The 18,559-nt window shown below is 41.5% G+C and overlaps 2 protein-coding genes across 2 annotated transcripts in view; one reads left to right on the plus strand and one right to left on the minus strand.

Annotated features, from left to right (window-relative positions):
- LOC138721288 (neuroendocrine protein 7B2-like) overlaps positions 1–7,336 on the minus strand; it is a 79,306-nt gene extending 71,970 nt beyond the window's left edge. Inside the window, exons 1-2 of the mRNA XM_069858219.1 lie at positions 7,270–7,336; positions 6,625–6,747 (exon numbers count right to left, since the gene is read on the minus strand). Of these exons, the coding sequence (XP_069714320.1) occupies positions 6,625–6,738 (114 nt within the window). The 5' untranslated portion in view covers positions 6,739–6,747; positions 7,270–7,336. The remainder of the gene's footprint in view (positions 1–6,624; positions 6,748–7,269) is intronic.
- The window catches only part of RASGRP1 (RAS guanyl releasing protein 1), a 45,815-nt gene continuing 34,015 nt past the window's right edge, over positions 6,760–18,559 (plus strand). The window contains exons 1-4 of the mRNA XM_069857027.1: positions 6,760–6,808; positions 7,233–7,658; positions 7,728–7,887; positions 10,153–10,322. Coding sequence (XP_069713128.1) covers positions 6,760–6,808; positions 7,233–7,658; positions 7,728–7,887; positions 10,153–10,322 — 805 coding nt within the window. The remainder of the gene's footprint in view (positions 6,809–7,232; positions 7,659–7,727; positions 7,888–10,152; positions 10,323–18,559) is intronic.

The raw sequence follows: 18,559 nt of genomic DNA on the forward strand, positions 1-18,559 counted from the left end.
GTATGTATACATAAGCATCCTGAAAACCTGAATCAACACTGCTCAATTGACTTAAATCTGAAAGACCATAAAGGAAAGAAAACTGGTTTGTTATGGAGTGCTGGAGGGAAGTAAAAGTTATGACGACAATTCTCTTGGGCTCACTTACAGTAAATAAAAACTTTTATCAGTCGCTGGCTCCAGTATTAAAGGTGCTTTGAGTTTTAGTGATAAAGAACAGAGATTTCAGTTAGCAGTATCAATGCCTGTCACTGTATGCTGCAGTAGCATAATCTCTCAAAGACAACCCCACTGTGTGCTGCTTCTGAAACAAGTGGATATTAATGCAAGGTAGACAGAGGTTCCCTCCAGGCAGATAATCAGTGCTTACTGTATTTCAGCATTCTCCTAAATCAGAAAACAAAAATCTTTAATCAATAGAAAGGTTGAGGTATTGCTCGTTGGACTGAGCCTTAAAGCCACACAAATCAAAGTGTGCTTCTACTCAGAGAGTGACACCAGCTAATTACACTTTCCGACTTACCAGACTTGATGTTTTTATATGTTACCATACAGATATATGTTCACAGCTTGTGAACATGTTAATTTTAACGGGAACAATTAATTTTAGTCCACTGTTAAAGTCTTCCAGATTAAAAACAACTACTACAAAATCTAACAGTTTCAGTTACACAGAGCTGACAGTGCAAGACTGTTGCCAATCAGCAGCTTGCAAATTATCTGTATAAACAACTGATGATAAACCTAGGCATAGTTGTTCAAGTAAAATTCAGACTCTCTGATGACTTTTAACTCCCTTAGGGAGTACATGAAGAAAACAGAAGCAGAAATTGAGTTATGAAAAATTATGAAATACCTAAATTTTCCTGGACTGGCTCTCTTCTTGTAAGACTGTCTGAAAAGGAGAAAAAGAAAAGAGAAATTTGGCCATTTTGGGGGAATACATCTCTGCTCAGAATCTCAGTCAGGTTACTGATGAAACTGAGGTACTGGTGTACTGCATGCACTGCCTGAGGCATATATCTATTTGTATATCAGTGTCAAATTTCCTGGACTGAATGCCAAACCACTAATTTGGGTTGCAAAACTAGGCACTCATATATAGTGAAATATATGACCACTTTCACAAGCATATGTGCAATTATTTTCAGAGTATTACTAAGCAATTGAATAAATTCTCACCAGCACAGCTATAGGTCAAGAAAAGACTTTATCAATCATCTTTGTGAAGTACAGTGAGATTGTTTTTCCTATTTAAAATGGGAAGCAGAGGCATAAACGAAAGTCCACAGAAGTTGTGGTACTCAAAATGAGACAACCAGGACCTTTTTTCAAAAAACTAATTAGCATTAGTTAGTACTTTGTATTATCAAAGTATATGGGTTTATCTAATTTTCACTAGAAATGCTCAGATTCCTGCAGATAAAAGAATGCCCAGTCAGCACCTGAAACCTGAGGAATATAGTCAATAGATATTTAGAAAATTCTTTTCAGCATTGGGATTCTAGGAGAGTCCGTCAAAGATTCACAAGAAGTTTTCAATTATTTCAGCAATCAGACGAAATTTTTACTTCTACGATCCTCTGGTTTTAGTGATTACTAAAGACATCTGCCTTCTGTAACCAAAGCAGTTAAAACCAACAACTTCTATCAATATGCTTCCTTATTTGTTCCTATTACAATATCCATACTATGGTCTGAACGATGCAGAGATGCTATGAAAGAAATTGTATCTTGCTTTATAGTTAAAGGCAATATTGACATCAGTACACATAATAAGAAAAATTAATCTCCTAATTTTGGACTACACAATTCTTAGAGGCATGTCTACGTGTATCACTGTCATAACTGCAGTGGTTTAAGGACTCAGGCAAGATAACATGTAGGTAGAGATAATGCCTTTTATTAGACTGACTACTATAACATAGGAAGAAAAACAGTTTCCAAATGTTGCTATTTTTTAAGTTTAGTAAAGCTTTCAGCATAATTTCCTACAATATTCTTGTATTCAATTTGGAACATTGAGGTCTGGATGAGTGGACACCCCATCTACTAAAATGTCTGAAAAGCTGTCTGAATGGTTAGGTTCAGAAGCTATGGGTTGTATGGGTTGTATACCAATGGCACCTTGGCTTGTATCAGAAGTGGCACGACCAACAGGTCCAGGGAGGTTATTCTCCCTCTGTACTCAGCACTGGTGAGACTGCTCCTTGAATACTGTGTTCAGTTCTTGGCCACTCTCCACAAGAAGGGTGTTGAGGCTCTGGAGTGTGTCCAGAGAAGAGCAATGAAGCTGGTGAAGGGGCTGGAGAACAGGCCTTATGAGGAGCGGCTGAGAGAGCTGGGGTTGTTTAGCCTGGTTGTTTAGAAGAGGAGGCTGAGGGGAGACCTCCTTGCTTTCTAAAACTACCTAAATGGAAGTTGTGGAGAGGAGGGTGAATATTAGGAAAAAATTTTTCATGGAAAGGGTCATTGGGCACTGGAGCAGGCTGCCCAGAGAGGTGGTTGATCCACCTTCCCTGGAGGTGTTTAAAGCACAGGTGGACAAGGTGCTAAGGGGCATGGTTTAGTGTTTGATAGGAATGGTTGGACTCGATGTTCCTTTGGGTCTCTTCCAACCTGGTTATTCTATGATTCTATGAATGGCGTCAAGCTCCACCAGGGGAGGTTCAGGCTGGACATTAGGAAAAAATTTTTCACAGGAAGGGTCACTGGGCACTGGAACAGGCTGTCCAGGGACGTGGTTGAGTCACCTTCCCTGGAGGTGTTTAAGGGACAGGTGGATGAGGCGCTGAGGGGCATGGTTTAGTATTTGATAGGAATGGTTGGACTTGATGATCCGTTGGGTCTTTTCCAACCTGGTGATTCTATGATTCTACTCTGACTGGAGGCTGACAGTGAGTAGCACAGTGGTCTATCCTGGGACCTTTCCATTTTCACTCTGTTTCCAGCAGTTTGGTGGAGGCAATGAAGTACATTCTCCTCAAGTTTGCAGGCAGCATCCAATTGAGATAGCAATTCAGTACACTTGAGGGCAGGGCTGCCATCCAGAGAGTTCTAGATGGTCTGGAGGAATGAACTGATAGGAACTCCTATGAAATTCAGCAAGGCCAAATGCGTAGGCCTCCACCTGGGAAGTAAGACATCCTTGCACCAGTGTAGGCTGGGAACTGACCAGCTGGGGAGCAGCACTGCTGAAAATGAAGTGGAGGTCTTGCCAGGCAGCCAGCAGCACAGAAGCCAGCAGTGTGCCCCAATAGCAGAGAAAGCCAGCACCCTGGGCTGTATTCACAGGCACAGAACCAGCAGGTCAAGGGACGTGATTATGCCACCTCTACACGCAGCACTGTTTAGAGTTAGTCCAGCTCCAGGATCCCCAACACAAGAAATTGACAAATTGGAATGAGTTCACCAGATGGCCACTGAGATTGTTGGAGGCTGGGGCACTTGTCCTGTGAGGACTTGCTAAGGGAACTGGGCTTCTTCAGCCTGGAGAACAGAAGGCCTCAAGGAGGTATAATTGCAGACTGACAGTACTTCAGAGAAGGTTATTTAGAAGGAGCCAGGATCTTCACAGCAGTGCACAGCAAGAGTGCCAGAGACAACAGGTAAACTGAAATGAGAAGCTATTGATTGGATACAAGGAAAAAACTTTTTTTTTTTTTTTTTAACCATGAGAGCAGGCAAACATTGCAACAGGTTGCTGAGGGGGACTGTGCAGTCTTCAGACACTGAGGCTTTCAAGATGCAACTGGATAGAGCCCTGAGCAACCAGGTCTAGCCCCACAGCTGACCATGCTTTGAGCAGGAAGCTGGACCTAAGGTCCCTTCCAAATTCAGTCATTTTGTGGTTCTGTGATTCTCTGCAGAAACCCCCTTCAAGTCTACTCAAAACCTTGTCATTTTCCAGCTGTGCTCATTGGTCCGATAAAAGACATTGTCTTTACCTACAAACTGTCTTGCCCATAATATTCAAGACTTAAAACCCACAGATGTTCCATCAAGTGGCAGCGTATTTACACCTACATGGGTCACTACTAGGACAGGACTCATTCAATCCATCCCACGGACCTTTGTCATTTGAACTGACAAAATGACTCACAGCCACTGTGAAGATCAGCTTGAGTTTCATTGAGTGGTGGGAAAATCATGACTGGCAAATAACCTAAGAAATGCACTGGCAAAAGCCAAAACCAGTGAGACCCAGATACTCGTTCTTCTACTCTAGATTCTGCAGGGAAGTGCTTGATAGTAGTTCTAGATCTGACTGACGATTTTTTCCTAAGATTTTCCTTTTCCTCTTTCATGAATCCTAGTCTTTTCTCTTTTCCACCTTGTTCAGCTCCAGACTGACTGTTTGACATTAAAAGGTTTAACATAAGTAACCTTTACAGGATAAATCTCAGCATAGAGATTGATTGAACTGATAAATCTGTTAGTAGTATAGCTGTTATACGAACTTTCTAAGAAGTTTCCCATATAACGTGCACAAAATTATGGTCCTTTAGCACAAGGAGGCAGTAGCTACTGGGTGATCTCAATTCCTTGGATTCTTGCAGAAGAGCTGGAAGCTCAGAGGTACCTTATTGACAACCCAAAGCACTCAAATAAGGTTAGTACAATCTTCTTCTTAAAGAACATGTTTAGAAAGAGGATCCACATTCTTCTTAATTTACTATCTACTCTCTCAAGCCTACAGTCTTATGCTTTCAGGTCTCGTTCTGCAATAACGGATATGAATTTTATTGCCTCCCACTTCTAAAAGAAAACTGTTGTCCAAAAGTCACCCTAGAACACGCACCATTGAAGGAAGATACTTGTAATAAAGTCACAAAAACTAATGGTTATATAGGTCACACTGCTTCAGAAAGTGAAACATACCATCCTTGGACACTACAGCAAAGGTATGTCAGGAGAAAAATAGCAGAGGAATTACCAAAACCTTCACTAACAATACAGCCTTCTAAAAACGTAAATACTTGGTAAATTAGTGAAAGCATCCAGTTCCATCCTGATCAAAAGTTATTACCTAGGCTTGGAACAAGACACTAGAAATGCTCTATTAGTGGTAACAGAAATTGACACTCACTCCAACAAAAACTGTTCTAACAGCTACAAACTTTAATTATACCAGGGAAGTACACTTGGATGATGCCCTACATAGGGCTGTTCATTCCTATCAGCTGATCATACAAGATAGCCACACCTTTTGCCTATCACAGCTTAGATAAATAAGTTTTTTCATGCGCAATTGCTAGCAGCCGAATGACAACTTGTTGCACTAATAGATTCTGGTTACTATCTAGTTTGCATAACTGTTGACTTGGCACTCTTCATAGTTTTCAGTGTGTTGCCTTTCTTTGTAACTATGTTACCAAGCTTTTCACCTTTTCTGAAATTGCATCCTACACTAGATGGTCTGGCTTGCTTTTCTAATGTTGTATATTAATGTTGTATAGCAGATGATCTGACTAAGGAACCTTCTCATTTGTTATCCCACAAGGACACTGAACACTGAAAAGATTTCAGAATCAGGCTGTGATTTCACAATGATCTCTATAAAATAGATTCAAATGGGTTTTTGCCTTGACTGATTTTTATGTGCAACTCACTGTGCAGTTGTACAAGCTCCACTAGCTGGCCCATTGCGAGGAGGAGGAATATGGACACAGGAAGACGGCAAACTAAATAAGCTTAAAGTATATACAAAAGAACAGCTTAGGAAAATTATTTTCATTCTGTTTCAAGGCCAAACTAGGTTTGTAGACTCATGCTAACCTGAAGGAAAAAAGGCATATCTTGAAGTGCAACAGAACTTCAAAGATCTGGCTTGCTCTGAGGCAGGAAGTTTGACCCTTCATTCAGTTCCAATGGTAAAATCCAATTTGTAGGTTACTACTATTGCAAGATCTTCCAGGAATCTGAGCACAACAGTGTAAAACCACCTGGGTGGTCATGCTTCCATGGGAGAGAAATGACCTATCCTAGACATGATTTTCTTGCAGCTCCATTAGCATGGTTCCTTTGGATTGTAACATATTTTAAAGTAATAATCTACTGATCAAAGATCTGAGAACAGAAGAAATTCCTTGCGGTTGCACAGAGAAAAATCTCCGACCCTCTGAGGACACAAAAGAGGTATGAACCTTCTTTACAGTAGGAGACTATTTCACCTAAAGAATGTCACATTCAAGGATCAGCTTGCCAGACTGCTGTGTGGGCTTGTAAATTACACGTGAATTTTTGTAAGAGATTGTGTACTGTAAGATTTGCATAAGGATTACCAACTGACCACAAAGCTAGAGAGTATTCTGTCAAACCTCTATTTATGTGTGTGTATACGCATGCACATAAACTTTGCAAGGAAAATGTATTAAAGATAGCTGGAACGTACTTATTTGAAGTACAGTTCAGCTGGGCCATTGGCTTAGCAACATAATAGCTACAGATAATATAACAGACCATGTAACCAGTGGTCTTGGATATTTATTAATGTATTTGTGTTTCTTAAAACACAAGGACCTTCAAGCTCCTCCAAGAATGAGATTGAAACTTATGCAGAAGGACGTCACCTACTGAATCACCGATGTGATTTCCAAGAGTGCATCAGGCTTTTCCTTTTACCTGGAGATCTTCAGTAAAGCAAAAGCAGGTTTGTAGAGGTCTTGTTGTGATAATGACAGTTCCTGCTGTCTCTGAGAAAATGCCACCGAGCTTCATCCTTTGCACAATTATCATTGTGAAGATCTAAAGATAAACATGACCTCGTTGTTGCCAGAGAATTTCTCTGAATACCTGAACCTTAGTAGTTAGTCTTAAAATTAAAGAAACAGTTTATGAAAACTGTCTGTTCTCGCCGTGAGGCGCAATGGCATTATGATGCCTAAATACACCCCAAGAACATAAACTGCGCTCTCAAAATAAGCTGTCAACAACACAGCAGCCGAGGTGTCCCGTGACCCAGCAGTTCTGTGCTGCTCAACTGAGTTTATTTCTCAACAAAAGACTGTTCGGTCGACCTGCAAGTTACAGGACACGGGGCGATTTTGTACTTTCAGATTTTCCGCCCGGTCTTTTCTCCTAAGAAGCGAAGGAGTTATCAACATCGATTCGGAATAACTCTCAGAAACTGGCGATTACGATATAAAGACCCAGCGATTAAACTGGAGGGATGGCACGAGGTGCCAAGTAAGCGGAGAGGCTTTCAAATAATAATTGTCCGTGTATCCCAGTTTCATGCCCTCGCCCCGGCGTCGCGCAGACACTTACATCCAGAGGGTGGGTACTGCAGGGGGAGCGCAGCCTCCAGCCGGACCTCCGCGAGCCGCCACCCTGGATCCGCAGGCGGCGGGGCGAGCGCTCGTCCCGGTCCGCGGCCGCGGCGGCGCCGGCCGATCAGCGCTCATCCCGGTCCCCGAGCACCCGCGGAGCCCCGGCGGCGGGCGCGGGGAGCGGCTGGGGCTCGCCCGAGGGCTCGGCTGCCTCCGCGCCCCGCCGGCGCAGCCGCCCCGGGGCCGCGCCGGCGGCTCTGCCCGCCCCGGGGAGGGGGCTCGGCCGCGGCCGAGGGGCTGCCCCGCCGGGCGGGGCCCGAGCCGCGCCGGCGGAAAAAGTCGCGGCCGCTTTACAGCCGGGAGGCGCGAGCGGGAGCGCTCGTTTCGGTACCGGGTAAAGCCGGCGGCTTCGGAGAAGAGCAGCCCGGTAGCTCAGCACTTCCTTCTGCCGATAAGATCTTCGCCTGCGCCCGCCGCGCCTGCCGCCGCCCCGCTCGAATCGGTTTCGGGCTCCCCCCGGGGCGAGACGGGGAGCGCGGCGGGGCGGGAGGGGCGATGCGCGGGGCCGCGCCGCTGCCCCCGCCGTGGGGACCCTGGGGACGAGGCGAGAGAACCGGTGAGTTCGCCGTCGATGTTTTATTGTCCCGGGCGCGCGGCGGGCTGCGGGGCTCGGGAACGCACGACACCGGCGGCCGAGGGCGCGATGTGCCCCGTGCGGGGCGGGTGCGGGGCAGGTGCGGGTGCAGGGCAGGTGCGGGTGCGAGGCGGGGCCGCCGCGGGGAGCGGAGGAGGCGCTCCGGGCGGCCGGGGCTCCGCGGGGCCGGGAAGGAACGTGTCGGGCGAGGATTTTGTTTCACCCGTTCGAGCGCAAGCGTGCGGGGCGGTCGGCGCGGGCTGCGAGGAGCCGCGCGTTACGGGGAGGATGCGCGGGAGGGGCGGCTCGGCCCGGGCTCCGGTTACGGCGGCGCCGCCGGGCTCGGAGCTGCCGCCGGCGGGCTCGGCCGGTCCCCTCCTCGCCGGGAAGAGCCACCTGCCTCACGGGCCGATCGTCATTCGCTTGTGGTTTCCTCCCCGCCGCCAAACGGCGTGCGGTGGGCAAGCAGGGTGCCCCCCCCGCCACCACCCAGCGCGGCCTCGATCTATTTTTCACAAGTAACTGCTGCGAAGGGATCTGTTGTAATGAATGGTTGGTTTCAGATGTGTCCGGGCTGAGTTTGGCCTGTCTGGTGTTGCCAAGTCGGCCACAGTTATCGTAAACTTTTTTTTTGCGGGGGGTGGACGCTTGAGTTTTCCTGCACCCCGTTGCCGAGACCTAAAACATGTTCTGCGGGGAAGTCCCACTGTGCTCCTGCATTGCCAGCATCCTCTGCCCGGCACTGGAATAAAGTTAGGAGAGGAGTTTAAGCTTGTAAAAAGCAAATCCTGAAAGCTGATCAGGGCCTTGCTTTTCTAAAATGAGTACAGGAAGTCAGCTCACAAAGCTAAGAGAAATTTAGAGAAAGGGGGGAGGGAAGGCAGCATTCTTTGCATTGCCACTGTCATCCTGGCTGCGGAGGAGCTGAGGGATGGTCCTGTCCCTGCAGAGTCAGACCTGCGTTTTCTGACTGGAACTCCGGAGGCCTGGGGTCAGTGTTGGGTTGGAAGTGACATCACGTGCAGTTTCGTGGCTTTCCTAGCATTCAAATGAGTGAGAACTATTGAGATAAGGCTTGAAATCTATGGGGATGAGGTAGGGTCCAGTCTGTCTTCATGAAGTGTGTTTATTTCCCCAGGAGTATGGGTACGTTTGTGTCTTTACCTTCCCTATCTGTTTGTACCGCTCACACTGGATAAATTTCCATGCCTTTTCTTCCCAGGACTGTCAGTTTGTTAACAAAGTATTGCATAGTGTTCTAAGAAAAGTTATATGAAAGTTTTAGATGGCATCTTCAAGATGTTGTAGTCACTTGTTTAGAAAGACTGTAGAGTGTAAATTGTCCCTGAAATAAACTCAAGTTTTATTGAAACAGCAGCGGTTGTTGCACTTTTGTGAGCTCTATGGTTGCACTGTCAAATCAAAAGTGGTTCCCATTATTCGCAGGCAAAAATGTTTCAGCACTTCTCATCAATATAATAATGTGCCTATTTACTGTTTCAGAAAAAATGATGAACTTGTATGAAAACAAAGAACAACCTTTAATATTATCTGTAAACATACACGTTCTTGAAATCTAAGATATTATGTGATCAAAATACAAGCCTCAAACTGGGCTTGTGCTTTATTTTGATCTCTTACTTTTTAGTTTTAAAGGCATTGAGCTAGTCATGTATGCAATTTTAAAGCAACTTAGTAGGAAAAGAATAGTATTGAATGAATGCAAGTTATTTTTTTTTTAAATCTTGAAATACTCCACTGTAAAGTTGCACTTATATTTTGTTTATTTATAATAGTGTTTTTCCAAATGAAATTAATAATGCTAGTCTGGTGGCTTTCAATGTGCATAATATTTGATTATAGTTAATTTTTTTTTCTCCTTTCACTGGACACACAAATATGTGGTGGTAGATTACAGCATAGTAATATTCCTGTTACATGGTTTGAGGGAGTTTTAGACTTGTGCTGAAATTGTAATGTAGACATAACTCCCCAACAAAGAAACAAGCCTTCTGGTATTCTTCACAGATCATCAAGGAGCTCTATGACAGTGTGCTCTACAATCCATATTTAGCACTGAAAAAAAGTCACTTACAGAGCAGTCTCTTTGGTGTACATATTAAGTGGGAGGGTTATGTCTTTCAGCACCCTAGCTACAGGGAGTTAATTGTCCTTTAAATCTTTCCTATGCAGTGTAAAATTTACCACTCGATCTTGTATTTACTTCACTATCATTCTTTCTTTCAGGCAGCCTTCTCAGGCATGCAGCAGTGCCCCTGAATCAGCACTGGAGCTGAAGCATATCAGTCATTGTCACAGCCTTTCGAATCCTACCCAAGTAACGATGGTGCCGTTGGGGCACTTAGCCAAAGGGGCCACTTTGGAAGATCTTCTTGAAACCTGCATTCAGTCTTTTGGTGAGTGTCTGGAGGTTTCTAGAATCATACGTATTTGTTTCTATCCTGGCTACATCTAGGTCACTTACCAGTGAATTACATGGATTTATTATTGAAGTAGAGAGGTAAAACTGAGATTTTTCTATACTGTAAGTAACTACACATTTTTGTAGGTTTGTGGATTTGTTTATGCATATGTGTGTAAGATATGCCAAGAGATTACTGCTTTTTCTTGAGAGACTTAAGACAAACACCCATCGTGTACTTCTATGTGTGTTTTTTGTTGTTCCTTCAGTTACCAATTCGGTAAACTTTAGCAAGTAATGTTTCTTTTTTGCTTCTTTTCTCCTCCATTTAATTATTGCAAAGTGCATATCCACTGAACTGTTATAAAGCCCTGATTCCTAAACAAATGTTGATTCATATTTTTATAAGTTTTGGCTCATTTGGAGTGAGGTAAGACATCTGAAGTGTGTGTGATACCTTCATACAGATTTAATATTGTGGCTACTTGACCAATATTAATGTGCCTATATTTTTGTGAAAAAAAGGTATTATAATGTAGCATTATAAAAATCTAGTAAAATTATTATGGTCATTGGTTTTGAGTAGTGTAGGTGAAATCCTGACTAGGAGATGATTGCTGGTTTAATTCTTTAAGTACTTTTTTAATACTCTATGCACATCAGCATACAAATGCTTATGAGTTTTCAGATTCCTATGCATCTGTATATTATAAGGACTAAAGTAACAAAGTAAAGCGAAGTGTACCTGTCCAGTTCAGCTATAAATGCATGTGAATCTTTCTAAATGGTTTCATATTTCAATTAGAAAACTTACCATAATTCACTAAATAAGGTTTTCTTGAACCGTGGCAAGTGGTACATAAGTCTAGAAAAGTGAATTGTAGTGCACGGGCAAACACAATCTTAAACTCACTAAGAACTACTGGAGTTACGATGTGTGTGTGCTGCAGAAGTTCAGACTCTTCATTGAGCAATTCATAGTAGTGTCTGTATTTTTACATCTTCTATGCCTTTATGCATGTTCTTAAGCAATGTTGGAATTTCCCAGCAAGGTATTTCAATAAATTGTGAAGTGCAACAGTTACAACTATAAATACCCTATGTAACAAAGTTCCCTAAAGAATGTTCTTGCAGCTATCACCAAAAACACTATGCAAAATTTATTCACATAGTTGTGTCCATAAAGGAAAGGATGGAAAAACTTTAATTTTGGAGTTTGAGGAGAGTTGGAGTAGGCAAAAATAGCATAGGAGGTAGGGGGAAAAGCATAGTTGCTGAATGACTACAAGTAAAGTAAGTGACTGAGAAACTTTCTTCCCATGCACAGTACTAAAGTAAAGCTATAATCCTGTACTCTGTTAGCCATGTAGTTCTGTTCAGACTGAGGTTATATCTTCAGTTTTAGATATGCTGACCTATAATATTTTGTATATATAGAAATTCATTATTGTGTTCTGAGCAAGTTTTATTTCAGTATTAAAAATATAGAAACCCCCAAGATGTAAGCACAGATTTGCTTTTTATATTTTAAGTTTTCTTTGTGGAAAAAGCCCTTAAGTAATTTGCTGTCTAGGGTTAAGGAGAACAGTAGGCAATAGAGGTGATGGTGCACCACGTTTCAGAATATATCCTGCATCATGTTAACATCATAGTGCACTTGCTAATATTACACATGCAATTATGAATACAATTCCTATATAAAGTATGTAGCTGAAATTACGTTCCTGGACTCAATTATAAAAGTTTGGGAAAAGCAAACAATATGTAAGAGAGGCTGCTGTCAACAGTGGTGCATAAGAGGAAACTGGCAGCCTTTTTGCCAAATCACAAGAAGAGAATATCACAAAAAGGTCTAACCAAGAAAATATTAAGAATTTAAACTTGTGTTCCTCACAGCCATGTATAAGTTATTTATTTTACAATACGGGTAGGGGGGAAAAAAATGATAAAGAGTGGTATGCTAAGTTGAAGAGTGAGAAAGCTAATTTTTGCCACACTGTTTTAAGTGGTTTCCAAAATGTTTTGTCCAGAGGGTCATTTTAATCCAAAAGCTATGCTAAGGAGGTGAGGAACAAAGATTGGATCTTCGTGTGAGTGATACTATGGGTCTACAGCAGTGCTGGGTAGAAGATGAAGCTAGAATGTGGACACAATAGTGTGAATTTTGGCGGTAGTGTTGTACCTGGTAATTTCCAAAGTAAAAGTCAGGAGACCCTTTCTCTCCTCTTTACTGTCTCCCTCTTCTGTCCTCTTTATTTTTTAGAAAAGATCAAAAGCTTATTCAGTGTAGATAACTTAAGCATCTGCTTTGGGATGATTACTCTGTCCTCTTTCACCTCTGAAATTTGGTTTTCTTTAGCTTGAACTGATGAATGATAGGCATGTGCGTTAGAAACAGTGAGGGTCATATGAGGTAGTGTGAAGTCATGTAGATGATCACTACTTCTAAGAGATCAGCATTACACCAGTGTTTATTCAATAGCTTGGTGAGAAGGAGATGCTGAAATTAGAGGTTTCTTCAAGTCCCATGAATCGTTGTATCAGGATAAGATGAATTACCTTGCAAATGAATTGCAAAAAATAAAGGCAATAAAAAAAGCCAGGAGGTAAGCTAGAGCAAGAGTTCAGAAAAAAATAGCATGATGAGAGACTGAAGGCAAGGAAGTATCTTAGAAAGGAATGTCTTGAGATTAGGAGGTGTTCGGTAGTGACTTGAGACCACTCTCATCAGTTTAAAGAAAAGACATTTATGTAGGACAGTGATTCATAACATGTTCTACATGACTTGAAAGAGATCTCTCAACACTGTATGTAGCTGCAGGATGCTGTTACTGCTGTGATCTGGATTGACAAGAACAGCTGTAAGGGCAAGTAAATTCATCACATGTAATTACATTAAAAAAGAAGGGGAAGTGTAGCATGTAAGTGGAACTGACAATAACTTCTAAAGATAAAAAAGTAATTGTGTGGAAAGAAAGAGAAGTCTTAATAGGGAAGTGGAGGAAAAGGGAAATTGAAGAGGGAGGAGAGTGCATAGAGGGGAAGAGCAGGAGTTAGGGTAAAATGATTGAAAAAACTCGAAAATACAGAGGCTGTAGAAAGGTTAGATTCAGTGGAACCTCTCTGTCAGAGAGGTTAATTCTGAACAGAGAGGTCATAAAGAGAAAGTTAAAGGTAGATTTTCAATCGGCAACAGGATGGCTGAAGTTGTGAGTTCAGGGCAGCAAAGAAGTAATTAATAGATCTTGGCTTGCAATATGATAGCTTCAGGAGAGAGAGAATTTATTCTGGAGGAAATCTTTGTTAGTGAGGTAAAACATATCAGCAGTGTTCCCTTCACTAGATATCTTAATTTTCTAGTGGTATATCTGCTAACTATGGAAATGAAATAATAGTTGTTCATAATGCTTTTCACCCTGGGCTATCCTCATGATACTCCAAGCTTGATGTTCTGACTACGTGTTAGCAAGTCAGTTTCTACTCTAGCAGATATTTTTTTTTTCCTGTTTGTATCTTCAGTATATATTTCTGCATGGTAAGAGATCACTGGTTCTTTCCTTTGGTTACAAGCATTTGTCTTTATCTTATAAATGTACCTTCTTTTTTTAATCTTGAGTAAGATTAAGTGTGCTGATTTTTTTTAAACAAATACAACTTTCAAAGGTTCAGTGAACTATTTTAATATACATTTCAGCTTATAGACCATGTTGGGTGAGCGGACCTTTTCCTTGCCCACACCAAACATTAATTTAAATTGTTTTTACAAGTGACTAAAAACCTGTGTTGCAGTTGGGACATAATGTATCTTCAGTACGGTGTAGATTTGCTTTCTCCCTGCTTTGTCTACAGTAAATTCCTGAAACCTTATTTAGAACTACCTAACAAACAATTCTAAGAGTACACTTGAAAGTCATCATTTATATAAACACTTGTGTCTTCCAAAAAACATCTGAAGGTCATTTAAGAGCTGAGAAATCCCTAACATCAGAAGATTTTAATATGATGAAGGTATTTCTCTCCTTAACCTTTGAGCATGAGATCTTACTCGTTTGCTTCTTACATTTGAGAACTGGAAGCATGTTTACTGTAGCACACAAGATGTATGCTTCACAATTCAGGCACTGCAGTTACTGCTAGTCAAGTTGTGTGTGCTCAGTGGAAAAAAGAAATAATGAGAAAATCATCTTTAAATGCGTGTCACCATGCAGTGTCCCTCTATCTGGTTTCTTAAGGGGGGTGTAAGTGAAGTGCTTTAGGAAAGCAAGCAAAATATGTCCCAGAGTGTGTAGGGTAATTCAGTGTGGAAGCTCAGCTACCTTAAATCGTTCGCTGTGGATTTAGTTGTTTATACTGCTATGTCTATCTTCAACAGGAAAAAAACCCAAACAAACAAGATTTAAGCCCTTGGATACTGCTTTTCAAAGACATTTAAAATAACAACCTCAAAGTTTAGTAATGTTCTTAACAGAATTTATATGAGCCTAGTGCAATTCTAATGGTCATAATGCTCTTGGACAGCTAGGTCTAAGAGGAGGTTGTGGTGTAAATTTTTCTGTAGTGTCTGATTAGGGCTACACTGGCTTGTTGCCTCAATATGTGATAAAGTGAGATGCTTGTAAACAAACCTTAGACATTCTGGAGCACACTTCCAAACTGATCTGGATTAAAGGTGGCATGGAATTGATTTGATAGAAATCAGAAATCTGGAAAAGCTGCTGATGCTGGTTGCCTGTTAGGTGCTAGCTGCCTAAAGCTGTACAAGTTAATCATAGTTAACATTTTCTAGAACAAAAAGTAACCGCATTAGTGGAGCTGTCTAGTTCTATAAGCTGATAATACTTTTATAGCTCACTTTTTTCATATCAATATGATGCAAAACTATATTAAATCTTAGAAATCCTTTGAGGGCCAGGTTAAGTATTGCATTCATTTTACAATGAAACAGGCAAGTTAATGTTCCCTCATTAGGAGAACTGTAGCCATCTTCTCCTCTAAAATACAGAGAATTTGAAAGATTTGTTCAGTTTTTCCACTCTGAGTTATCTAGAAAAAAACACTCTACTCTTAATATAAGTACCTTCTTCCAGTCTAGTTAAAACGTACAATAACTAGTAAAACAATCACAATTCAAGTAACAAGCTTATCCTTTAACCAGATATAGCATATACCAAATTCTGACATAGAATTCTGCCTTAAAGAGGGTTATGTCATTCAAGGTGTATGCATATATGTAGAAGGTGACTTTGGTCATTAACTTTTTTCTGTTTGGTTTCCCTGCACAGTTTTTGTCTTGTGCTCCACAAAATTGCATGGTCTCACCCCTGAAGCCTAGACTGAATATTGAGTTCTCCAATCCCCCCAGAAGTGTTTTAAGTTTGTTCATGGTATTGTTCTGTATTAAAATGTTGTTGATCATTTTGTACTAAGTAATCTGGGTGCAGTTTGGTCAAATACAGTGAAGAAACTTTAGTATTGCTTGGCAACAGAAACTATGCTAATGATCAATTAATGACATTGTGGGAACAGAAGAGTCATTACTGCTCTGTAGAATGCATGACATTGTGGGAACAGAAGAGTATATGCTCTGGAGAATACTAAGTGCTGTTTAGCTAACTATTAAAGTTAATTGTGATTGTACCAAAATGAAAATAGATTTCTTTTCTAACTTGATGTCTGTGGAAAAATTTTTCCCAAAGAAAAGAAACTTTAAAATATACATAAAGGTATATAAAGTTCTATTTATCTAATTTGACTTCAGTATTTTCAATATCAATTCTCAAAATCAAGAATGAAGGTATAAAAGAAAATGAAGAAAACTTAGACTTCTTGCTTTATAAAGCAGTCTCCCATTTACTTACGTTTATCACAGGGATATGACAGAAAATTCTACCTTCAGACCTCTAAATATAAATTTGGAAAATCAGTATTAGGGGTTTCCCTTAAAATGTGACATTGTTCAGTAGATCTTTCTGTTGTTCAGGGCAGACTAGAGATTAAAAGCTAAGATAACTTTCTAAACATGATACCACTAATTTTTGCCCATTACTGAAGTAAAAACATGGAAGTACAAACAGCTGGCAAAAGACAAGAATAAGAAAGTACTTGTTGGAAGCTATTAAGATTACACTTCTACTAAAGATGACTTTATGAATCCCCAAACACTGCAGTTTTAATACTTAAATGTATATGGAGGTCATGTTTAGAAAAATTCAGTGCCTCATGCCATCTATACTGTGATGAAAGATCATTTAGAAATACGACATACATAATATTTTTCTGACAAAATACAGAACTCCTCTGTCAGAGAAAAATAGTGCAGGATGTCAAGAGCTTCTTTTCTGTTTTAACCTTTACAGGTTTTTTGGAAAAAGTTTCCCCTTTAAAATATACAGTTATGGTATGGATTAGATTGTCTTCTTCCTTCTTCCAGGGGAACCAGTTATGTTTAATGTCGATCTCCAGTATGCAGTGTTAATGTTTTAAATGTATACATAAAAAAAAAAAGGCAATTGTTTAAGTAGAGTAACAGAAAATGATCTGATAATTTTATTAGTAATATTAAGAAATGCCCTGCAGCAGTACTTAGGAGGCATAAGACTCTTGCTCAGTGCTAGACAAACTAATACAATGTGGCAAATAAAGTTTACACTTGAACACATCAGAATGTTTTTCTGACTGAAGTTTGGCATACTGCAGATAGCTTGAATTAGTAACTGGAGAGCTTCTTCTGTATTCAGATACTTGATAGTGCTACCTAATGATTAGGTACGTTTCAAGTTTGGAGTGAAGTTCTGGGTTTTGTTTTGTTGTTTGTTTTTGGTTTTTTTTAAACCTTTGGTTAGTTTGGTCCATGGTGAATAAGTTTCAGTCTAAGGATGAACTGTTGTAGTTTAGCCCTGGCCATCAGCCAAGCACTGCATAGTTGCTCGCTTACCACCTGCCTGGTGAGATGGAGGGAAAGAATTGGAAGGGTAGAAATGAGAAAACTCGTGGGTTGATATAAAGACAGTTTAATACATTTTAAATAAGACAAACTAAAACCTAAAACCAGAAACCATAAACAAAACCAAGAAAAACGTGTGAAAATCCCCTAACTGCTTACCACCAGTCAGCTGATGCCCAGCCAGTACCCAAGTAATGGCAACCCTGGCAAACTTCCATCCACTATTTATTGCTCAGCATGACACAGCATAGTATGGAGTATCACTTTGGCCAGTTGGGTTCAGCTGTCCTGGCTGTGTTGCTTCCCGGCTTCTTCCCCACTCCCAGCCCTGGTGGGGCAGTGTGAAAAGGCATGACCCAAATCATAGAATCGTAGAATCATAGAATAACCAGGTTGGAAGAGACCCACCGGCTCATCGAATCCAACCATTCCTATCAAACACTAAACCATGCCCCTCAGCACCTCGTCCACCCGTGCCTTAAACACCTCCAGGGAAGGTGACTCAACCACCTCCCTAGGCAGCCTGTTCCAGTGCCCAATGACCCTTTCTGTGAAGAATTTTTTCCTACTGTCCAGCCTAAACCTCCCCTGGTGGAGCTTGAGGCCATTCCCTCTTGTCCTGTCCCCTGTCACTTGGGAGAAGAGGCCAGCACCCTCCTCTCTACAACCTCCTTTCAGGGAGTTGTAGAAATCAATGAGGTCTTCCCTCAGCCTCCTCTTCTCCAGGCTAAACAACCCCAGCTCTCTCAGCCGTTCGTCATAAGGCCTGTTCTCCAGCCCCTTCACCAGCTTCGTTGCTCTTCTCTGGACTCTCTCCAGAGCCTCAACATCCTTCTTGTGGTGAGGGGCCCAGAACTGAACACAGTATTCGAGGTGAGGTCTCACCATTGCCAAGTACAGAGGGAGAATAACCTCCCTGGACCTGCTGGTCATGCCATTTCTGATACAAGCCAAGATGCCATTGGCCTTCTTGGCCACCTAGGTTAGAAGCTAGGTTAGGTTAAATGCTAGGCTAGAAGCTGGTTTGCTAGAGAGTGTGTAAACACTCATTCCAGAAATATATCTAGAAGTTAGAGCAAAAACTGGGAAGCTGAGGTATGTAAGGGAGGGAGATGTGAAATGGTAAGTCAGAAGTGTGAGAGCAGGAGTAGGGTTGGAGTATGTGTCAGTAATGAAAATCAAGGCCAGGAACTGTGATCTGCAACATTTTCAAGTCTCTGAGAGGAAAGTGGCTTGGTGTCTGCTAATTTATTACAGTTTGAATCTTTGGATGACTTTGTGCTTCCTTG

This window comes from Phaenicophaeus curvirostris, chromosome 5, assembly GCF_032191515.1.
Source record: "Phaenicophaeus curvirostris isolate KB17595 chromosome 5, BPBGC_Pcur_1.0, whole genome shotgun sequence".
Classification (NCBI taxonomy): Eukaryota; Metazoa; Chordata; class Aves; order Cuculiformes; family Cuculidae; genus Phaenicophaeus; species Phaenicophaeus curvirostris.